The sequence below is a fragment of the Phacochoerus africanus genome, chromosome 3 (assembly GCF_016906955.1).
Source record: "Phacochoerus africanus isolate WHEZ1 chromosome 3, ROS_Pafr_v1, whole genome shotgun sequence".
Classification (NCBI taxonomy): Eukaryota; Metazoa; Chordata; class Mammalia; order Artiodactyla; family Suidae; genus Phacochoerus; species Phacochoerus africanus.
The window spans coordinates 148,622,135-148,647,002 of NC_062546.1; the positions used below are offsets into that span (position 1 = coordinate 148,622,135).

At 37.9% G+C, this 24,868-nt stretch overlaps 1 protein-coding gene and 1 long non-coding RNA gene across 4 annotated transcripts in view; one reads left to right on the forward strand and one right to left on the reverse strand.

The window, feature by feature from the left end:
* Positions 1 to 1,105: 1,105 nt before the first annotated feature.
* On the reverse strand, positions 1,106 to 8,952 carry LOC125123325 (uncharacterized). Its single transcript, XR_007134029.1, has 3 exons — positions 8,829 to 8,952; positions 6,485 to 6,566; positions 1,106 to 1,234 (listed from the first exon to the last, which is right to left on the reverse strand). It is a non-coding gene; the product is annotated as an uncharacterized LOC125123325 (long non-coding RNA).
* AGPS (alkylglycerone phosphate synthase) overlaps positions 8,913 to 24,868 on the forward strand; it is a 141,843-nt gene continuing 125,887 nt past the window's right edge. Inside the window, exon 1 of one of the 3 annotated variants that reach the window (XM_047772953.1) lies at positions 8,913 to 9,305. In XM_047772953.1, the coding sequence (XP_047628909.1) occupies positions 8,974 to 9,305 (332 nt within the window). In that variant the 5' untranslated portion in view covers positions 8,913 to 8,973. Of the gene's footprint in view, positions 9,306 to 10,957; positions 11,114 to 24,868 lie in introns of those variants that run through there. The other 2 variants (XM_047772954.1, XM_047772955.1) reach the window with 2 other exon arrangements.

Genomic DNA, 24,868 nt, shown 5'->3' on the forward strand with positions numbered 1-24,868 from the left:
CAAGTTTAAAAAACAAACAAACAAACAAAAAAAAACAGGAAGGAAAAAAGACAGGTTTAAAACAAAAAATAGGCAGGGGAATATTGAAAAAGAAGGGAAAAAAAGTAAGAAGAGCATGAAAAAGCTCCTACATATCTTTGCTTGAAAAATAGTCATGTGCTATGACAAAATTTAAAAAAGTACATTGCAGGAGTTCCCATCGTGGCTCAGTGGAAACGAATCTGACCAGCATCCATGAAGATGCAGGTTCGCTCCCTGGTCTCACTCAGTGGGTTGGGAACACAGCATTGCTGTGAGCTGTGGTAGGAGTTGCAGAAGTGGCTTGAATCTGACATTGCTGTGGCTGTGGCATAGGCCAGCGGTTTATAGCTCTGATTTGACCCCTAGCCTGGGAACTGCCATGTGCTGTGGGTGTGACCCTAAAAAGACAAAAAATAAAATAATAATAATAATAAAGTGGATTGCAAAACCAGATATTGCTACTTTAAACAGTAGATAGAGGGCTGCAGTGGAAACACTGTGTGGATGGTTAATAGGTCACTTTAACCATCTAATGCAAGTAGCTTTCATATCTCCTCAGGCTTAAAGGAGATATGATTGTTGGGGTAGTGGGAGGCAGTGCCATGGACCAGACTAGAGAGAAAACCTTACTCTCTGGAAAAGGATAAGGATGGGATGACCACTAGAGCTGTGTGTACCCCAAATAAATTTAGTAACTTTCTCACTGTATAACCCAAGTCAATGGGGTCCCCTTTCAGAAGTCAACTTCTTCTTTCAGAAAAGACAATAATAGGAAATGGTGAGTCGAGATGATGCTAAGGGCCACTTTGGAGGGTTAAGCAGACAAATTATTTCCTCAGTTGGTTCTCTTTAATATGGAGTAGGGATTCCTAAAAATGTCTACTGTCTGAAGCAGCCAAAGGCAGAGTTAGCCAGAGCTGAGTACAGGCCTCTGGAGACCACTGACTTATTGTAGCATACTATCCTCAAACTTGGCTCTTTCTGGGGTTCTGGAGGTGCCTTAGTGCACTCATATACTTCATCTCCTTACTCCCAAGGAATACATCTGATCAATGCAAAAACGAAAACAAAAAACAAAAAACAAAACCAATTCTGATGGGAATTGTCCTGAATTAGCACAGAAAAGACTTGCCTTTGAAGAATATCACTTGCTCCTGGGTGCTCCAACGCTGCTGGCCATACACATAATGAATGATGAGGAGGACTAAGACACCTGGAGTATGAAAAGGCCAATTGTTGAATAAACAATTTCCAAGCTACCATCCCCACAGCATTAAAAAATAATCACTTCCGGATCAACTGGCCCAGGACATTCTTTCAACTATTTACCACTGATTTAAATGCAGTGATTGTAAGACTAACAGGGGAGTGAGACTGATTTTACAGAATAGCTTAAATCATGTTATAGATGAAAGTCACACTAAGTTCAGCTACCTGATTTATAAGAATTATGTTTCTGTTTATATATGAATTTGATTTGTGGTTGTATGAAATTTAAGAATATGTATTGCATATAGAATGTCTCAAAACATGAAATTATGCCTTAAATATTTTTGACAACTAGTTTTTTTTTATCAACAGTGGCATTTCATACTATTTGGCAAGCGCATTAACTACTTCAGCGTTCATTAGACTAGAGCTTACCAGGCATGTTTTAGCAGACATATATAGAAATACTAGCAGTTCTCAAATGTGGTCTGAAAACCCTTGTTGGGTCCTCTGAATCCTTTCCAGGGTTTCAGCAAAGTCAACACTATTTTCATAAGACTAAGACAGGAGTTCCTGTCATGGCTCAGCAGAAACAAAATCTGACTAGCATCCATGAGGACACAGATTCGATCCATGGTCTAGGTGGGTTAAGGATCTGGCATTGCCGTGGGCTGTGGTGTTGGTCACAGATGTGGCTCGGATCTCATATTGCTGTGGCTGTGGCTCAGGCCTGCAGATACAGCTGTGATTCCACTCCTAGCCTGGGAACCTCCATATGCCGTGGGTGTGGGCCTAAAAAGGCAGGAAAAAAACCCGTACTAAGACATTGTCTTTTTCACTCTTATTCTCTCATGAATGTATTCTGAAGTTTTCCAGTAGTTACATGGAATATGCTATCTCAACAGACTGAATTCAGAACCAGATATGAGAATCTTCCTTCTATTAAGCAAGACATTAAAGAGGTTTGCAAAAATGTAAAGAAATCCCACTTTTCTCATTTTTTTCTGAAAAATATAGTTTTTAATAAAAATATTTTATTTACATTAACATGATTGGTTTATCATTATTATTTTAAAATAAATTGATAAAGAAATATTTTAAACATTTTTCAACTTTAATTTCTAATATGGTATAGGTAGAGAGGTAGGTAGGTAGGTAGATAGAAACATTAAAAGAAGCTCTTTAGGGGCTTTATATTTTTTAGATTACAGAGAAGTCCTAGAGACCTGAGAGTGTAATTAAATCTACCTAAAAACAAAACTTTAAAAGTTTACTGGTTTAGAGTATTAATTGATAAACAGCAAATCTTGATTTTATATGTTCTAAAGAAAATAATTATTTTAAAGTGACTTTCAACTTTGGTTTCCCAAATCCTTGCACATTTATCATTTTGCAATATATCTGAGACGATATACTCAGAAATTATTCCTACCTAAAATATGAAGAAATCAAGAAATAAAGAATTTTAGATAACATATTAAGTTAGCAGAGTAGCAAGAGAACATAAAGTACTTTCAACTCTATCCCCCAAATTTGGCTTATGAATGGAGTTCCTCCTTACCCCAAATAGTGATTGTGACATCTCAAAATAGAATGGTATTGCAACAAAACATGGAGTCACTTTTGCATTAAAAGCACCTTCACTTCTTAAGCTAACTCAGTGCCCTTTATTGGAGTAGACAGTTAAGCACAGTTCAGTGCTTTCTTGTCATCTGGAAACACTGCTAACTTCTTTTGTAGGAGTTCTTCATGACTTTATCATTTGTTGGTAGAGCTTCTTTTTACAAACGCCGACAGGTTCTCAGGTATACCTGATATAACTTCCACTTGAGATTGAATTCCAGAGTAGTGATCTTTCCAGGACTGTCATGCTAATTTCCTGATCAGGAACTTATAATAACTTCCACCAGATCAAGTTTTTATTCTTTTGCTAAGTTTTCAATGCTCCCATGATTTGGTCTCACATTTCTCACTCAATCTGATTTCTTTTCCCTCTAGAATGTTATCTTTTCAAGGAAGGCTGTTGTCATTATGCCAGCCTTACTCACATTTCTATAAGAACAGTTAGAATTTACTATATCTTTGCTCATTAATCCTTTAATACCCCTGGGAAGTGGTTATTACTATCCCAATTTTATAGACAAGGAGCTGAGCCCAAAGATATTGGTGTGTCGTGCTAAAGACAACACATTTGATCATTGGTAGAGCTAATATTCAAACCTAAATCTATCTGGCAATGAGGCTAGGGGTCTTAGCCATTACACTAAATATATTAGTAAGTGAATTAAATTTAAATAGGCTAAGTGATCCAAGATTTTATGCTCACACTTCTTAAAAGAAAACAACTAAATGCTGTTTCCAAGAGACACATCTAAAATATGTGAATACAAAAAGATTAAGTCATAGGATAAGACACCCCCCCCCCCCCCCCCCCCCCCCCCCCCCGCCACAAACCCATACACAGAGGCTGGTGTAGCTAAACTTTAAAACAAAAATCATTATTAGAAACAAAGAGGCATTTTTGATAATTATAAAAGGTTCATAGGAAAATATAATAATTTTGACATAATTAATATGTAGCTTCAAAGTACAGAAAACAAAGATTAGCAGTACAAGGAAAAAGCAATAAATCCATAATAGTAGTGGGAAATAACATACTTCAATTACTAATAAAATAATAAAATGTCAGGATATATGAGACTTGAACAATATAATCACCAGGTCAAATCTGTATTTGGGGAATACTGTACCTCTAAACAAGAGAGAATATACATTACTCTTTTCAAATACAAATGAAAACTATTTGAAACGAATAATAATGAAAATACTGTTATCAATACTTGAAGTTATTTGCTTACAGAGAAATTTATAGCTCTAAGCGCATATATCAGAAAAGAAATACACAACAAAAGGCAGAGAAACCAGTGAGCTAAACATCCATTTAGAGAAATTAAAAAAAAAGATGGACAATAGGACAAGCAATATTAGCAGAAATTAATAAAAAAGGAATGCATACATATAATAGGATTAACAAAGTTAAAAGGTGGTCTTTAAAAAAGTAATAAAACTCCTAAATGCCTAGCAAACTCATTTAAAAAAAAAAGAGAGATAGCAAAATAACCAATGTTGGGAATAAAAAAGTGGGACATTACCAAAGAGTCTATAGACATTAAATGATAATAGAAGATACTATGAAAAACTTTACATCAAAAAATTTGAAAATATAAATGAGTGAACGATGTGCTAGAAAAACACTGTCAAAAACTGAAACAAGCAGGAATAGAACATCTGAATGGCATTAAACTATTTAATCTTTAAATAAAAACCTTCCCATAAAGAAAACTCTAGGTTCAGATCATTTCTTTGGTGAATTCTAGCAAACACTTAAGGAATAAACAATAATCAATCTTACACAAGCTCTTCCTGACCCTAGAAAACAAAGAAGTACTCACTAGCTTGTTTCATGAGGCCAGCAAAGCCTGAGATGTTTCTATTAAAACAAGGAAAATAACAGACCAACCTTACTTGTAAACATAGACACATAGTAAGAAAAATTTTAATACTCTATATTCGATAATATATAAAAAGGCCAATATATGATGACCAGGCTGGGTTTATGCCGGCATTGCAAGGTTGGTTATGGTGGAAAACTAATTTACAAAATTTTCCATACTAACAGAATCAAAGAGAAAAACCCTATGATCATCTCAATAGGTGCAGAAGCAACATCTGATAAAACTCAGTATCTAATCATGATAAAAACTCCCAGCAAAACTAGCATTAGAAGAGGAATTCCAGAAGTTTCCCCCCGGCTCAGAGGGTTAAGAATCCAGTGTCGTCACTGCTGTGGCTTTGGTTATAGCTATGGCAGTGGGTTTGATCCCTGACCCTGGGAACATCACATACCACAGGTGCAGCCAAAAAAAAAAAAAAAAGAAGTGGAATTCCTTAATCTGATAAAAAGTTTGTTATAGAAAAAGGAAAAAAAAAAAAAAACCAAAAAACCAGCAACCCACTTCAAACTATGATGAAGTGTTGAGATTTCCCTTTGAAATCAGGGATAAGATAAAGCAGCCACTACTACAACTTCTCTTCAGTATTGTATTGGAGGTCCTCACTGGTTGGGTAAAGCAAGAAAAAGAAGTACAAGGTATAAGGATGGAAAGAAGAAATAAACTCTTATTATTCACAAATTATATAACTGTACGTGGAAGATCTTAAAGAATATAAATAGTTAAACCAGTGTGATACTGGCATAAAATAAATAGACCCAATTGAATAGAATACAAAGCCCAGAAAGAGACTGATGCTATATGAATACTTGATTCATGACAAAGATGGCAATGCAGAACAGGATATTTTCAACAAGAGGTGCTGAGATAATTGGATACTCATATAAAAAAAAAAAGAAGAAACCTGATTTCTACACCACAAACAAAAATCAATTCCAGGTAAACTGTAGGTATAAATGTGAAAGAAAAAATTGTAAGGCCTTTAGATGGAAGGATCTATCTTTATTATATATTCACAAACAATGATATCCAAATGACCAAAAAAACATTAAAAAAGCCCATTAGTAATTAGGGAAACACAAAACCATAACAAGATAATAGTATATAATAGCTAAAACTAATTAGGCTGATAATAACATGTCAGGACTCTCATGTGGGAGCTCTCCCATGCTACTGGAATAGATTTTGTACAATGCCTTTGGAAAACCATATGGCATTTCACTGTCTATTAAATACATGCATACTTGATGACCTAGAAATTCTACCTCTGGATGAGTACTTTACAAAATTCATCTACATGTCCACCTAGAGACATATGCAAGAATATGAATCTTGGAGTTTCTGTTGTGGCTCAGTGGTAACAAACCCAACTAGTATCCATGAGGATGTGGGTTCAATCCCTGGCCTCACTCAGTGGGTTAAGGATCTGGTGTTGCTGTGAACTGTGGTATAGGTGCAGGTGCAGCTTGGATCTGGTCTTGCTGTGGCTGTGGCTGCAGTTCTGATTCAGCCTCTAGCCTGGAAATTACCATATGCTGTGGGTGAGGCACTCAAAAAAAAAATATAATGTGAATCTTGAATTATATGAATCTCATAAATGAGTGAAAGACACCGAGACAAAAGAACATACTATATGATACTATTTATATAAATGCAAAAAACAGGGAAGGGATGTATATTCTATTGTTACAACCATAAAAAAACAAGGAAATATGCATCAGAAAACTCAGGACAGTGGTTACCTTTGGCAGTAGAGAGGGTGAAGTGACTGGGAGATGACATAAGAGGGACTTCTGGGATCCTGGCAATGTTCTAGTCTTCAACCTAGATGGAAATTACATGGATATTTGATCTATGATATTTATGCTTTGGTTTACTTTTCTGTGTTATATTTCATAGTAAAATGTATAAAAATACAAGGATTTCTCTGTATTTCAAAGGAATACAAAGCATCACTAATCAGCTTGGAAGATAAGTAACAAAGTCAGTGTAATAAAGAAATTTGGTGCATGTTTCAGGAGTTAATCTCACTTTTTTTGTTGACTCATATTAGAAGAGATGCTGTAAATGCAAATAAAGACTACTTCGTTTAAATTTTACATGTCATGGGTTCACCCTTTGATTATGTGCATGTGGTCTGCCCTCCATAGGGACCAGTTGTTAAGGGCCAATGTTCCAGAGCTCAGAAGAAACAGGTTCGTGGAGATGGTCCTCCTGAATGTGATATTCCCTGAGGTTTTGCTTTTGGTGGGAATTATAAGTATCTCAATGGACCAGGCTTTGTGTGAAACATTCATTCTTCTTAGGTAGCATGAAATAAGCATCAGGTCACTCTGTTTGGGCTTTGCTCTTCTAAGGAGAGGGGTTAGGAAACCCTTCACCAAGGTCACCTACCTCATACTTACTCTGCCCAATAATCACACACGTTTTTTCCCCCACATATATCCTAACTCCTAACTAGTTAAATATACTATGCAGATTAAGCATACTTTTGCATCTCACTGCACTTGAATTATTTACATAATGGGCTCTCAACAAGTGTTTCTACTACATCTATGTTTCATTACTGTACACATATTTGAAATAATATATAGTCCATAGTTTTTCCACTGACAAATAATTTTGGTTTACATCAAGTTTTCCATCACGCAGGAGAAAAGGCTTTTCGTTGTTGATGTTGTCAAAATTTATAAATTTTGTCTCCTCTGAGATGACAAAAAGCATGTCCAACCTTGAATTGAGAAAGACAGTAGAAGTCAGTTAACTACATTTACATTTAAAGCATGCCAGCAGTATTAGACTGAGCTCTCTTGCAGTCAAGCAAAAATTAATAGACCTGTCTCATTCCAAAAAGATTGAGGAAGTTGTTGCTTATACAGCATTTTGGCAAAAAAAAAAAATCTATGAATTTTACAACATGCTAGTTGGTATTTTAATGATAGTCTAGAAACATCTAGAAACGTTGTGAGAAGTTCAAAGACTAGAGATGCTGAACTCTCAAACTTGAGGCTTTCTCCTTGAGGAGGCTTTCTCCTGCCCCACTTTTCCCCCATTCCTCCTCTATTTGAAACAGCCAATGGTTATTAGAAGCAGCATCTAAATAGGAGTGGGCTCAATGATTCTGTAGCTAGACTAGATACTTAATGCTTAACCATCTCTTAAGGTCTGGAGATCAGGCATAAAAATCAAGTCCTCCTCACTGTTGCCTGAATTTTCTCAGAAGTACTAAATAGTTCTTTTGTATAAGTCAAATAACACCTGGAAATAGAGACTGTTAGCAAGAAGGTGGCTTTTCAGAAAGGAGGTGACTTCATTGGGTTTAGAATGCTTATGATGACCCTTTCCTTTCCCTTAACATTTCCAAGACTTATCTCTGAACTTTACATCTGATGACTGAGGTCTGCAAGGTGGCTTATAAAATCCTAACTGATCAACTGGCAGAAAATCATTGGGGAGCACTATCCTACTGACATGCTCCTAATTTCACCAAGTGTTACACTCCAGAAATGAAGTCAATTTGTAGATAAATGAAAAGTCTTAAGAACAGCTATTGGGTAATTTTATCCATTGCAACAGAAAACTTTCCCTGCCATTAGAAAGGAAGGGCTAAGCATGTAGTAACAAGGGAAAGGGAACCTCAGTTGCAGCTAAGTATTGGCATTTACCAGCTGCATGCTCTCAGGCAACGTAGTGTCTCTGAGTCTTAGTTTTTTCATCTGTAAAATGGAGATTATTTAATTGAGATCTAGAGATAAGCACAGCGCCAGGCACGAAGTAGGCCATGAGAAATAATAGTTATTTGTTCTAATAGTTGCAGACAATGTGTCAGTTTTGAGTTACTTTAGTGACCCCGCAGGGAGGATGAGTAGAGGTGGAGCAGCAGGAAAGGACAGCGTAAGTTTGTCAGCTTCTTGGCACAGTCTGGGTCTCCAGCTCCAAGGCGTCTGCTCCCGAAAGTATTCCAGAGGCTCAGGCCACGCCCTAGGACATCACTCAGGGCGCTAGGACACCTCGGGGGCGCCTGCGGTTTCTCTCCAGATCTAGCTCGACCCTGGCCAGGCCAATCCCAGGGTAGCTCAAACTCACCTGCTTGACAGGTGCCGGCGGTCTGGGGCGTGACCGCGAGGGCGCGCGGGCAGGCGTGGTGGGCGGGAGCTGAGAATAAGAAGCTCCAGGCGCATGGCACCCGCCGCCCAGTCGCCGCGGTGGCTGCCGGGATGCGCCGCAGCGAATGGTCGCGTCGGGCGCCGCTCTGAGTGACCTTTCACCCGCGCCCAGCGGTCCCGGGCGGCGGCACAAGGCGGAAGCCATGGCGGAGGCGGCGGCTGCAGCGGGCGGGACGGGCGCGGGCGCGGGCTCCGGCTCCGCAGCGGACCGGGATCGGGACCCGGAGCGGGACGGCGCGGGGAGGAGGCTGCGGGTTTTGTCGGGTCATCTGCTGGGCCGGCCCCAGGAGGCTCTAAGTACCAATGAGTGCAAAGCGCGGAGAGCCGCTGCGGCGGCCACGGCGGCGCCCGCAGCCACTCCCGCCGCACAGGAGTCGGGCACCATCCCCAAGAAGCGGTGAGTAGCGGTTTGTGGAGCGAGCTGGCAGTAAGGGACCAGGCCGGGCCTGTGCTGCGGGAGGGCACAGGCAAGGTGGAAACGGAGGTGACACGGGTGGGCAGAAGGCAGCTCTGTTCCTGAAAGTGCACACCCATTTCTTTTTCGAGAAAGAGTGGTTGAGACCCTGACTCTGACTGTAAGGGGACGGGATGAAATGGTGGATTTTGGCCACTACTTGAGGGTAATAGATCTGAAGAACGGGAAAGGCTTTAAGGGAACCTTTTTTCTTGAATTCGTAATGCCAGAAATTCATTCTCTGTTTTGAATTATTGCTTTGGAGGCTAAGGTCTTGGAGTAAATAGAAGGGGTTCAGTTATGATTCTCCAAGGAAATTTAAGTTTGTGCCAAATGATGGATCTTTTCTGATTCGCATAAGCCTGGGTGCGTGTGGGGAGAAGTGATGGTTCCTGGAAGAAGGTGTTGCTTCCTAGTTTTCCTCTTGCTTAGGGGCTTGGTCTTTGACTTTGAGGAAGGAAATCGAGGGATGGATAAGAAGCAATAAACAGCAGACACCAGTTAGTGATTTAGGGTGTGGTGGTAGTTATTGAGATCTGGTGTAATCAGAAGCTGAAAGATCCTTGTCTGTGAATGAGGTTGTCTTAACGAGTTTTTTGGAGAAATATAAAGCTTAGAAGGAAGCTACTAGGGAAAGCTATTTTGTGAGATGTGGCTTTGTCAGCATGGATAAACTTTGAAAGTGAAAAAAGTTGTTAATGTTTAATTTCTAGTCTCAATGTGCCAGAGATTGATAAATCTACGATTTCTTTTATTTCTCTCCAAACTCTGAGGTACAGTTATTGCTCATTTTACCTATGAAATAAACCAAGATTTAGAAGCCTCCATAGGCACATGTGGCAGGTTAGATTTTGAAAGCATGTCAAATTAACTTTAGGGCCAAGTTCTTCAACCCTATGGCTTCTTATAAATTCATTCATTAATTCAGCATTCATAAGTCCTTCCTCTACTACATACTCACTATTACTAGGGGTACAGAGATTTAAAAATGCAGTTATTTACTCATAAGGAATTGATAGCCTAATAAGGTTGTTATAATACAGTGTGATAAGAAACTTAGCTGATAACTATAGCAAATAGTCACTTAACCCAGTTTTGGGTATTTATTTATTAGGGCGAAGGCTTTCCAGAGTAAGGATTGTCTGAGTAAATCTTGAAGTTTGTGTTGGAAGTAGCCTGCCAAAGAAGTGTTCTTGCCAGAAGAACTATGTGTTCACCAGTAAAGCAGTGAGAGACAGATTAGGGGACTGCTGAGAGTGAAGTGTTGCAGGACGGGATGAGAATGACTTGGAATGAGGTTTGGAAAGGCTGGTCTTGTTTGCAGGATTTTATGTGGGGCAAAAAACATGATTACATTTACCTTTTAGAAAGGTCACATTGGGGACTAAGTTGAAGGTTTAAGCACTTAAGCATATTGTTTGTGGGGACAAAAATCTGAGTTTGAATTTCCACTCCACAGTTCCAGCTGCATGAGAGACTTAACCTTTCTCAGCGCTTCAGACCCTGCATCTGTGAAAATGAGGACAACAATTCCTGCTTTGCAGTGTTGCTGTGAGAATTGAATAAAGTGATCAAGTGCTTAGTGCAGTGCCAGTTTCATAACCTTTCAACAAATGGTAGATGCAATTTTCATTGAGTCCAAAGACAAGGAGACCATTAAAAAGAAGACTGTCATCCCAGTAAGAAAGCTGTGATTCTGAACTAAGGCACAATGTGAGAGTGAGCAATCTCTTTGAAAGAAATATTAGGAGGTAAATTTTCCATTATTTGGTTATTGAGTGATGAGGGAGGAAGGAATCAAGGATTACATCTTGGCCTTTGGCTTCACTTGAAGTTGCATTAGCTGTGATTGGATTTAAAAGTTTAAATTTTTCTAATGGCTAATTACATTTATGTCTATTAATTTTTGTGCATCTGTGTGATTGTACATTTCTATGTAGGTTGACACTCTTAGAATTAGGTAGAACAGGTGTTCCTTAAGGTTGGATTTAGGGGCCTTTGTCTGCAGCATTCAGAAGAAAATAATAATGTTTGGAAGGCACATTGGGTTACTGGATGAGGCTTCCTGTGCCTGAAGCTGACTGGTCTCTGGGAGGCCTTCTCTGGTTGCTCAGTGGACTGAAGACACAATGTAGTGCACTGATGGGATAGGTTACAAAAGGTAGAAAGCGCTGGTCTTAATTCAGGATGGCAGGGGTAGTGGTAAAATCTAGTCCTGTACAACTCTTTTGAAGTTTAAATCAAAATATGGGGGAACACAACAACTTGTATTTGAAGGAACATCAAAAGCTTCTTCACAGAGTCATGTACTTAATATATTGTTCATGGGAAACCCAGGTGTTCCTTCTTCTTCCTACTGTTTGGGCCTCAGTTTGCCAGCAGCAGAGCTGGGCCTAAAGGGAAGGCAAATGATGGAGCAAGAAGGATCCAGTGTGTATTTCTAGTAAAGTGTGAGTCTCACTTAGACTTTATTGTTATTTTTCAGACATTTGAGCATGTGTGTTATTTGCATAACTCCTTCTCTTTTATCACCTTGGATGATGTCATTGGTTATAATTCTATCTCCTGGCTGGTTATCATCATGAAATTGGAGGACTGACTTCTTGAAACTCCTATGTTTTCATTTCTCTTACAAGGGTAGTCATGTGTATATTAATTCACTCAACATTTATTGAATAGTTGTTTTATGACAGATATTGTCTTAGATTCTGGAGGTAAAGAGATGAATTCTTTGGCCTCAAAGAGTTCACAGTTTAGCAAAGAAGATAGGCATTCCAGTGCATTTTGGTAAAACCAATGTAGATGATGTACAGATATAGTGCACAGGAAAGAAAGAGTGGAATACTCTATCTAGAGGGTCAGGGGAGGCTTTCTGGGGATGGTTTTAAAATATGGATGATAGTGTGGCAGGTTGGTTGGATGGTGAAAGGAGTTTGTATTCCAGGCAAAAGTTATAGTATATGGCAAAGCAAGGGGGCATGGAAGTGCATCTTGTATTTGGGTAAGAAAATAAGTATTGGTAGAGGTGGAAGTAAAATGAAAAGAGGAAGGCACAAGCAGGTCATGGAGGCCTTTGGCCTTTATATCATCAGTCCATTCATTTTTTCACTCGTTTGTGTGTGGATGTTTGAGTGCTTACTGCAACATATAGCAGTGAACCAAAATTCTGTCTTCATGGACTTATTTTCTAGTTGGAGTGGAGATAGTGAACAGACAAGTAATACAGTCTGTCAGATGATGATAAATAAAGTGAAGAAAAATGAAGCAGCATAGGAGAATAGGTGATGGAGAACCCTCGAAGGAATTACGCTGGCAAGAGACATAATCAGATTGGGTTGGGGTTTGAGAGAAATCACAGAGTCAATTTTGGGTCCTTAGCCTGCTGAGCTCTTGATCTTGATCTTGCCTCTGAATAAAGTTTTAGATTCCTAAAAATCATAGTAAATGTCAATTAAATATGTCACACTTTTATGCCCTTGTGTTGGGTTTTTTCAGTTATTTTAAAAGAAGTTACTATAATGTTATGAAAAAGAGAAAAAAATCCCTGTTGACATCTGTCCCTTCATATCAATAAACAGTTTCCCTGTTGTAATTTTTGGCCCTAAACTCATTGTGATTTGCTTTAGGCAGAACTGTTCTGTGGCAGTTTTTACAGAAGTTATAAACTTTTATGGTTCAGATCAAAATAATTTCTGATTGAAAAAGCTACTAATTTACTTGCTTGTACTGTCATTTCTACACAATATTCTTTTACAAAAATAATGTATTATTTAACATCTACCAGAAACCTTGGTAGATATCTTCCAGAAGGAAAAACCTGAGTTAACTTCTTGTAAATGTTTCACCGGAGGGCATCTTGAAGCCTGTAAGAGCTGATGCATTTCTGCAACATGGTTATTTGCACAAGCGACCCAACTTAATGATTTAACATCATGTGGCAAAATTAGAGCTTACTTTAGTAGTTATGCTGAACGACATACTTGGCCATACTTTGAGTTTCCACCTAGGGATTTTAGTAATAGTAGTAATAGGGATTTTACTTTTATTAAGTCTTAATGTGCCAGGTACCTTGCTGAGGCTTTATGTACTTTTTCTCACTTAATTTTCACAATAGCTCTGAAAAAGAAGTGATACTCTATGTATGTTATAGGTGAGGAAATAGAGGCTTAGATAATTTGTCTAAAGTCATGCAACTACAAAATAAGAGACAGCATTTCAACTCTGATCTGTTGTAACTCCAGAGGCTAGATTTCTTCCCCTATACAGTATTACTGCACTTGGTGTTTCCTCTGGGGGAAATTACCTACTTGGTAGTCATAAGCTATTTTCTTTGTCATCCAAGTTTCAAACCTTTTGGGTTAAATAGATGATGTTCACATATAGTGTCATAATTTAGAGAGTATTCATTTGTATTGTACTTATTAAATAAATTATAAAATATATGATCCTGTCAAAACAAAATTCATAATTTAAGAAAATATAATGCATGGTTTAAAAAAGATAGACCAGTTTGTTCCTTTTGTGGGTAGGAAATAGTATCCAGAATAAAAGGGAAAGAGTAAGAGGACTGTGGAAAACCCCAGATCAGAGGAGAAAGGAGGAAAAGAGAAGAGGTCATGGGGATTTACTGCTTAGCTGTAAATTAACTATCTTTGGATTGTGGGTGAACAAAAATCCCCGAAAACTTATTCTCCATGGTTGTTTGGTATCATACTTCTCCTAGATTGCAAGTGTCATTTTGGGATGGACCACATATTCTATAAATAGACTTCATTATGTCAGGAACTTTCTACTACAGAGCCACTTACCTCTGGTCACTTAGTGAAAATATCTAGTAGTAAATTAAGTGATCTTTTTTAGGCTGCAGAGAGATGGAGTGTTGTTGTAGTCAGATGAGATACTTTATTGAACCCTTTAAAAGCAAGTGCTAAGCAAGTATTACTCTTTTTGGTTTTATTTTCTTATTATTGGGAATATAATGTCTGTTCAACAGATTAGTATGTTAATTTCAATTCCAAATTAAATCAGAGGATCCTGAGTAAAGTTTACTCTATTTGTTGGGCTTTAAGGGTAATATTTAGTTATGCCTCTGCCTCACATCTGAGTTCAGAATCAATTAGAAGATGCAGAATATAGACAGATGGAGTAAAAATGTCCACTTTATTACCAAAAAAGCTGGTTGGGGTGTATGACTTAGATCTGGACTACCTAATATTTACCCTTCATTAGACAGTGCTGGACACAGAAGGCTTCTTCTGCTAAGGGCAGAGCCAGCTCCAGTAAGCCTCATACACGGCGTTGAGAGATAAGAGTATAACCTCTCTAAAGCCAATAGATTGGAGAAAGGGCAGACCCCAGGGACTTTAGTGCATCCTCTCAGAAGTCACTCACCAGGTTAAGTCACTCTTTCGCTGAGAAAGAGTGAATATATGAAGGTTGGGAAGAGGCCAGGACTGTTAACTCTATGGAAATCTCTCCACTTTGGAAACTGGAGGCTGAAGAAAGGAAGTTTTGCTGGAGTGTTGTTGGGGAAATTAAGGGAAGGGCTGAAAATTTTTTGGTAAATAAGTCTTCCATCTGCATCATTTTCATGTGTTATCCCCATTGCCTACTGAATATATTACAGTTTCCTCCTGGGGCAGTTAAGGTCCTCCAGGAGCATCTATGTAAGTCAGCCTTTCCAGGCCTGTCTCTTATTTCCTTGATGCCTACTGTGTATTCTAGCTACGTACCGGAATTATTGCTATTCCCAGAACATGGATTTCTCCTCCCCCTTTTCTTTCTTTGAATATGTTAGTGTGTCTGAAAGTATAGTACACAGAGTACTGATGGTTCTTCAATCATTTGGAGTGGTACAAATTTATTGGGATAGTTATAAATGTTTGTATATATTATATACCTATTATTTTTTAAACCTTTATTGAACTATTATCAATTTATTATAAAAGTATATGCTCAAATCTTAAGTTTATAGCTTAATTGCTTTTTACAAAATGAGCAGATCCATCTTGTATTTGTTAGTATTTAGATTAAGAAATAACACATTACCAATACCTCAGAAGCTCTCTTCATGTTCCTTTCCAATACCTTCTCCCACCAGGATAACCACCACCTTGACTTCTTACACTCTAGTTTGGATTCGCTTATTTTGAACTTGGTATAATTCATATAGTAGAATGTAGACACGTACAGCGTGTACCCTTTTGTGTGTGGCCTGTTTCCCTCAATATTATGTTTACTATATTCATTCACACTGTTAATTTTAGCTGTATTTTGTTCATCCTCATTGCTGAATGGTTTTCCACTGGGTGGATATACACCACGATTTATCCATTCTGTTATTGGTGGGCATTTAAGTGGTTGCTAGTTTTAGGTTTGAATATTTATTTATTTGTAATATGAAGTACATGTCAAACTAGTGTTTTTACAGACTTACTGTATAGAAATGGGCTGAAATAATTAAAATAGTATTTAGTATTTATTATGTTCAGTTTTCTTATATATATCGGTTGTCTGGGGTAACAGACAAAATTTAGGTACTAAATCATTCTTTTAAACATACTAAATTGAATTTGTAAACACAGTGACCTGAAAGTCTTGGCAGTGTTCAGATGAACTTATTTATAAACTTACAGGATTTCAGCTTAAACCTACAGGTCTATTACTCAGATTAACATTTTAAATGTGTTTCAAGTCAGTCATTTTTTCAGGCTAGATTCTTTTAAATTTTGTAAGAATATAAAAGGTCAATTTTTGCTTCGCTCTCTTAAAAACATTATCATCTGATTTTGATTCTCTTCTCTCTCTCTTTTTTTTTTAGGGCCACACCTGCAGCATATAGAAGTTTCCAGGCTGGGGTCAAATCCAAACTGGAGCTGCTGGTCTATGCCATAGCCACTGCAATATGGGATCTGAGCCACATCTGCGACCTACGCCACAGCTCACGGCAATGCCAGATCCTTAACCCACTGAGTGAGGCCAGGGATTAAACCCACATCTCATGGATACTAGTTGGGTTTTTTTTTACCACTTAGCCATGACGGGAACTCCTGATTCTCTTCTCTTAACCTCTTTTTCTCTAAATTAAATTCGTATATTTAATTCTAGATTGTTCTGCAGCTGAATTATGCTTGCTGTTTAAGGAAGGCTGTTACCGTTCTTAAGTAACTGCAGTTTTGATAAGGGAGTTTTGCCTCCTGAGTGAGATTTGGAACTGTAGGTATCATCTTAGTACTCACTAAGAAAAATATTGTATTGTGTAATAAGTTGGCCTTTTCAGCATATCTCCAGTTTACTAACCTAGATTTGGGCCAGGTTGCTGACCAGATTCTTGTCAGTAACTTCACTCCGACTCTCCAAACTCTATTTATAGTTTGCCATGTCAGCTACCTCATACCATCAAGTGGGGAGTGTTCATGTATCTCAGGGCCTTGCAGCCAAGTAATAAGAATTATTTAATTTTTATACTCACAGTTTGCAACTTCCATTCAGATTCATTATGTGGTTGGATTTTGCATTTCTTCTGTAGATGTTCAAATTTTATAGGAATCTAGCAACAAGGATATTAAAATGGTACCCACTTGAATTCTTTTCTTCAGTCAAGTCAAATTTTATGAGTCACTGTCTTCTAGAGCTTTTTGTGATGATGGAGATATTTTATGGTCTGCATAATCCAGTATGGTAGCCACTAGCCACATGTGGCCATTAAGTTCTTGAAATGTGGCTAGTGTAACTGAGGAGCTGAGTTTTAAATTTCATATATTTTTAATTAATTTAAATTTAAATAGACATGTATAGCTAGTGATATGTGGCTAGTGATACTATGTGCTATGCTATAGGTGTGTTATATGTATATAGTATATGTGCTATACTATAGCACAGCTGTAGATTGATACTTAACTCATTATCTATCCTTTCTTACTCCCAATGAAGCTACTGTTCTGAGTTTTCTTACTTTTCTAAGTATTAACAGCAGTCCTGTAGTCACATCTTTGAACCTTTACTCTTTTTTTTTTTTTTTTTTTAATGGCCACACTTGTGCCATGTAGAAGTCCCCAGGCCAGGGATTGAGTCCAAGCTGCAACTGCACCAATGCTGGATCTTTTAACCCACTTTGCCAGAATGGGGATTGAACCTGCAACTCTGCAGTGACCCCAGCTGTTACAGTCACATTCTTAACCTGCTGTGCCATTGCAGGAACTCCTCATTTTTTCTATTTTATGTTTGTTCATTTGTTTTTTAGACTCCATATGTAAGTATAGTATTTGTCTTTCTTGGTCTGACTTATTTCACTTAGCGTAATTCCTCCTAGGTCCATCCATGTTGTCACAAATGGTAAGGTTTCATTCTTTTTTTATGACCAAGTAGTATTCCATTGTGTGTTTGTTGTATATCTTCTTTATTTGTGCACCTGTTGATGGACACTTAGATTGCTTCACATCTTGGCTTTTGTAAAAAATGCTGCAGTGAACATAGGACTACCTATGTCTTAGATCGCATGGTAGTTCACTTTTCAGTTTTTGGGGGGAACCTCAATACTGTTTTCTATAGGGCTGCTTAGTTTACATTTCCACCAATGTAAATTGGTGCACAAGGGTTCCCTTTTCTTCATATCCTCACCAAGGCATGTTATTTGTTATCTTTTTGATGATAGCCATTTTGACAAGTGTGATGTGATAATTCATTGTGGTTTTGATTTGCGTTTCCTTGATTATTAGTGATGTTGAGCATCTTTGCATGTGTCTATTGGACATCTGTATATTGTCTTTGGAAAAATGTCTATTCAGGTCCTCTGCCAATTTTTTAAGTGGGTTGTTTGGTTTGTTTTTATTGTTTAGGTTGAGTTGTGAATTCTTTATGAAGTTTGGATATTGATCTCTTATCAGATATATTATTTGCAAATATTTTCCCCCATTTAGTAGGCAGCCTTTTTGTTTGTTGATAGTTTCCTTTGCTGTGCAAAAGCTTTTTAGTTTGATGTAGTCTCATTTGCTTATTTTTGCTTTTGTTTCCATTGCCCAAAGAGACATATCCACAAACGTATTGTTAAGACTGATGTCAAAGAGTGTACTGCCTGTGTTTTTTTCTAGAAGTTTCATGGTTTCAGATCTTATATTTAAGTCTTTCTTTAACACTTTGAGTTTATTTTTTTATGTGGTGTGAGAATATAGTTCAGGTAGATTCTTTTGTAAGTTGCTGTTCAGTTTTCTCAGTACCATTTATTGTAGCGACTGTCTTTCCTTGTCTCCTTTGTCATAGATTATTTGAACATGTAAGGGTGGGTTCATTTCTGGGCTCTGTTCTGTCCCACTGATCCATGTGTATGCTTTTGTGCCAGTACCATGCTATCGTTTTGTTTGTTTGTTTTTTGTTTTTTGCTTTTTAGGGCTGCAACTGCGGCTTATGGAGGTTCCCAGGCTAGGGGTTGAATTGGAGCTATAGCTGCCAGCCTAACCACAGCCACAGTAAGAAGGGATCTGAGCTGCATCTGCGATGTTCACCACAGCCCATGGCAATGCTGGATCCTTGACCCACTGAGAGAGGCCAGGGATCGAACCCACATCCTCATGGATACTAGTCAGATTCGTTTCCACTGTACTACAGTGGGAACTCCCCAGTACCATACTGTTTTGATTACTGTAGCTTTGCAGTATAGTTTTGAGATCAAGGAGTGTGATACCTCTGGCTTTGTTCTTTCTCAAGATAGTTTTGGCTATTTGGGGTCTTCTGTGTTTCCATGCAAATTTTAGAATTATTTGTTCTAGTTCTGTGAAAAATGCCATTGGTATTTTGATAGGGATTGCATTGAATCTATACATTGCATTGGGTAGTATGATCATTTTAACAATAATTCTTTTTTTTTTTTTTCCCCAGCTGTACAGCATGGGGATCAAGTTATTCTTATATGTATACATTTTTTCCCCCACCCTTTGTTCTGTTGCAATATGAGTATCTAGATATAGTTCTCAATGCTACTCAGCAGGATCTCCTTGTAAATCTATTCTAAGTTGTATCTGATAACCCCAAGCTCCTGATCCCTCCCACTCCCTCCCTCTCCCGTCAGGCAGCCACAAGTCTATTCTCCAAGTCCATGATTTTCTTTTCTGAGGAGATGTTCATTTGTGCTGGATATTAGATTCCAGTTATGAGATGGTATTTGTCTTTGTCTTTCTGGCTCATTTCACTCAGTATGAGATTCTCTAGTTCCATCCATGTTGCTGCAAATGGCATTATGTCATTCTTTTTTATGGCTGAGTAGTATTCCATTGTGTCTATATACCACCTCTTCTGAATCCAATCCTCTGTCGATGGACATTTGGGTTGTTTCCATGTCCTGGCTATTGTGAATAGTGCTGCAATGAACATTCGGGTGCATGTGTCTCTTTTAAGTAGAGTTTTGTCCAGATAGATGCCCAAGAGTGGGATTGCGGGGTCATATGGAAGTTCTATGTATAGATTTCTAAGGTTTCTCCAAACTGTTCTCCCTAGTGGCTGTACCAGTTTACATTCCCACCAACAGTGCAGGAGGGTTCCCTTTTCTCCACAACCCCTCTAGCATTTGTTATTTGTGGATTTATTAATGATGGCCATTCTGACTGGTGTGAGGTGGTATCTCATGGTAGTTTTGATTTGCATTTCTCTTATGATCAACGATGTTGAGCATTTTTTCATGTGTTTGCTGGCCATCTGTATATCTTCCTTGGAGAACAGTCTACTCAGGTCTTTTGCCCATTTTTCCATTGGTTGATTGGCTTTTTTGCTGTTGGGTTGTATAAGCTGTTTATATATTCTAGAGATTAAGCCCTTGTCCGTTGCATCATTTGAAACTATTTTCTCCCATTCTGTAAGTTGTCTTTTTGTTTTCTTTTGGGTTTCCTTTGCTGTGCAAAAGCTTTTCAGTTTGATGAGGTCCCATGGGTTTATTTTTGCTGTTATTTCTATTGCTTTGGGAGACTGACCTGAGAAAATATTCATGATGTTGATGTCAGAGAGTTTAACAATAATTCTTCCTCCATGAGCACAGTGTATCTTTCCATTTGTTTGTGTCATCTTCAATTTTTTTCATCAGTGTCTTATTGTTTTTAGAGTATAAGTCTATTATTTCTTTCTATTTGTTAGATTTATTGCTAAGTGTTTTATTCTTTTTGATGTAATTTTAAATTGAATTTTTTTCTTAATTTCTCTCTCTGATAGTTCATTATTAGTGTATAGAAACATAGTAGATTTCTGTGTAGTAATTTTGTATTCTGCAACATTGCTGAATTAATTGATGATTTCTAGTAGTTTTTTGGTGGCATCTTTAGGATTTTCTATATATAGATAGTATCATGTTATTTACAAAGAGTGACAGTTTATTTCTTCCTTTCTAATTTGGATTCCTTTTCTTTCCTTTTTTTGTCTCGTTGCTGTGGTTAAGACTTCTGATATTGCATTGAATAAAAGTGGTGAGAGTGGGCATCCTTGTCCTATTCCTGATCTTAAAGGAATGTTTCAGCTTTTCACTGTCGAGTAGGATATTGGCTATTGGTGTGTCATTTGTGGCATTTATTATGTTGAATTATGTTCCCTCTATACCCACCTTGTTGAGAGTTTTTATCCTAAGTAGATGTTGACTTTCATCAAAATCTTTTTCTACATCTGTTAAGATGATGGTGTGATTTTTGTTTTTCAGTTTGTTAATGTGGAGTATGCAGATATTGAACCATACCTGCATCTCTGGGATAAATCCTACCTGATCATGCTGTATGATCCTTTTAATGTATAATTGTATTTGGTTTGCTAGTAGTTTGTTGAATATTTTTGCATCTATGTTCATCAGTGATATTGGCCTATATTTTTTGTTTGTTTGCTTGTGGTATCTTTTTCTGGTTTTGGTATCAGGATCATGTTGGCCTTGTAGAATAAGTTTAGAAGTAATTCTTTACTCTTCAGTTTTTTGGAATAATTTCAGAAGGATAGGTGTTACCCTTCTTTAAATATTTGGTAGAATTCACCTGTGAAGCCATTTATCTTGGATTTTTGTTTGTTGGGAGCTTTTTGTTTTGTTTTGTTTAAACTACTGATTAGATTTTATTCCTGGTAACCATTCTATTCATAATTTCTATTCCTGATTCAGTCTTGGGAGGTTGTGTTTCTTGAAATTTACCCGTTTCTTCTAGGTTTTCCAATTTGTTGGTTTGTCATTGTTTATAGCAAACTCTTTTTTATCCTTTGTATTTTTATGGTGGTTATAAGTTCTCTTTCATTCCTGATTTTATTTACTTGTGCCCTCTCTTTTTCTTCATCAGTCTGACTAAAGGTTTATCAGTTTTGCTTATCTTTTCAAAGAACCAGCTCTTAGTTTTATTGATCTTTTCTATTGCTTTTTAATCTCTCTTTATTTCCACTCTGATCTTTATTATTTCTTTTGTTCTACTAACTTTGGGCTTTGTTTTTTTTCTAGTTCCTTTAGATATAAGTTTAGATTGATATTTTTATTGTTTCTCAAGGTAGGCATATATTGCTATGAATTTCCCTCTTAGAACTACTTTTGCTGCATTCCGTAGGTTTTGGATCATTGTTTTTCCACTTCCACTTGTCTCTGGGTGGTTTTTTGATTTCCTATTTGATTTCATTAGGAACTCATTGATTGTTTAGTAGTATGTGGTTAACCCTTTACATGTTTGTGGTTTTTTTTTTTTTTTTGGCTTTTTGCCATTTCTTGGGCCACTCCCGCGGCATATGGAGGTTCCCAGGCTAGGGGTCTAATCGGAGTTGTAGCTGCCAGCCTACGCCAGAGCCACAGCAATGCAGGATCTGAGCCGCTTCTGTGACCTGCACCACATCTCACGGCAACGCCAGATCGTTAACCCACTGAGCAAGGCCAGGGATCGAACCTGCAACCTCATGGTTCCTAGTCAGATTCTTTAACCACTGCGCCACAACGGGAACTCCTGTTTGTGTTTTTTGCAGTTATTTTCTTGTAGCTGATTTCTAGTCTCATACCATTGTGGTTGAAAAAGATACTTCATATGATTTCAGTATTCTGAAATTTATTGAGACCTGTTTTGTGGCCTGGCATGTGATCTGTCCTGGAGTATGTTCTTGAAAACTGTGTGTTCTGCTGTTTTGGGTGAAATATTCTGTATATAGCTATTAACTCAGTTTGGTCTAGTGTGTCATTTAAGGTCAGTATTTCCTTATTTATTGTCTGGATGGTCTGTCCACTGATGTAAGTGGGGTGTTGAGGAGACTCGCTATTATTGTGTTACTGTCAGTTTTTCTTTTTAATGTCTGTTAATATTTGCTTTAAGTTTTTAGGTGCTCCTAAGATGGGCGCATATATATTTACAACTATTTTTTGCTGTTGTTGACTTGATCCTTTTATCATTATGTAATGCCCTTCTTTGTCTCTTGTTACTGTTTTTAAGTCTGTTTTGTCTGATATAAATTTTGCTACCCTTGCTTTCTTTTCATTTCCATTTGCACGTAACACCTTTTTTATACCATAATTTTTAGTCTATATGTGTCTTTAGATCTGAAGTGAGCCTCTTAATAAACAGTGTATGTATATATATATATATATGCCTTTTTCTTACCCCCACTGAGCCAGTCTGTGTCTTTGGTTGGAGGTTTGGTTTTTTTTGTTTTGTTTTGTTTTTGTTTTTGTTTTTTGTTTTGCCTTGCCCACAGGATGTGGAAGTTCCTGGGCCAAGGATCAAACTTGTGTGCCACAGCAGCAACCTGGGCTGCTGTAGTGGCGACACCAGATCTTTAATCTGCTGTGTCACAAGGGAACTCCTGATTGGAGTATTTCAAGTAATTATTGATAGGTATGTGCTTACTGCTCTTTTGTCAATCGTTTTGGAATTGTTTTGTAGTTCTTTTTTTCCCCCTTTCTTCAGTTGCTTCCTACCTCTTTGGACAGAGAGATCAGCAAGTGAGTTTGACCTAGGCTCTTTCAAATTACTGCCTGTGTGCTGGGATCAGAGTGTGTGAGATTTTGCATGCACCCTTTAAGAGTGGAGTCTCTGTTTCCTCACATCTCATCTAGAGGCTCATCTCATCTAGTCAGTGCAGGACCCCAGGCTGAGAAGCCCAATATGGTCCTCAAACCTCTTACTCCTTGGGGAAAACCTCTCCTAGGATTCAGTTATCCTTCTCTTTGTGGAATTCCTTTGTGGGGTTGTGGGCCTTGTGTATACTATATATCTGCCCCCTTTACCTGTCTTGTGCTTCCTTCTTTAATATCTTCAATTGTAGAAAACCTTTTTGCATCTTCAGGTCATTTTCACAGACAGTTGCTTTGCAAAGAGTTTTTTTTTTGCTTTTTAGGGCCACACATGCAACATACGGAAGTTCCAGGCTAATGGTCAAATCAGAGCTACAGCTGCCAGCCTTTGCCACAGCAAATGCGGGATCTGAGCCACATCTGTGACCTACACCACAGCTCAGGGCAGTGCAGGATCCTTAACCCACTGAACAAGACCAGGGATCAAACCAGGGTCCTCATGGATACTAGTTGGGTTCCTTACCACTGAGCCACAGTGGGAACTCCATGTAAAGAGTTTTAATTTTGGTATTCCTCTGGGTGGAGGTTAGCTCAGGATCTTCCTATTCTGCCATCTTGGTCACACCCCTGTTCATTCTTTTAAGATTGAACTATCTTTTGAGTTAATTTATTCAAATTAATAATGAATTCTGTGGCAACTCTGCTGCTTTTTAGTACATGCTTATCTCTTCTGATCCTCACAACCACCCATTTTATAGACTAGTAACTGAAGTTCGTTGACACTTAGCAGAAAATAATCAGTTGCTAGCTAGTAAGGGCACGGTTTAGATTTGAATCCAAATCTTTTCTCTCAATCTAGAGCTTTTTAATTCAATACTATAGTGATATTACCAAGTCTTATTCATGTTTTCCTCACTATCTTTCTCACATCCATTTTGTACACTAAACAGGTATTTATCCAATACTTGTGTTCTAGATGCTTAGGCCATATAACTGAACAAATTGGACAGATTTCTGCCATTATGGAGCTTACATTCTAATGAGTGAAATGAGTGATTAACTAAACATAATAAATAAGTCATTAAGTCTCAGAAGGTGATAATTGCTGTGGAAAAAGAAAAAGTGGAGAAGAATAAGAGATAGGGTTCAGATTTTAATTAGGATGTTACTGGAAAACATGGCATTTGAGCAAATACTTGAAGGAGATGACAGTTTAGCTATATGGCTGTCTAGTCAAATGAGTGTTCCAGACAGAAGAATAGTGTGTGCAAACACCTTAAGGGGAGGCACATGTGTGTCATATTAGGAGAGTAACAAGAAGACTAGTGTAGCTGGAATCAATTTTATAACCTCCTACCTCCAACCACTGGTTAAAGTCTGTGCCTTTTAGGGAGTTCGCTGATGGTCTGGTGGTTGGGACTTGGTGCTTTCACTGCTGTGGCCCTGGTTCAGTCCCTAGTCTGGGACCTGAGATCACACATCAAGCTGCTGCAAACTGTGGCCAAAAAAGGAAAAG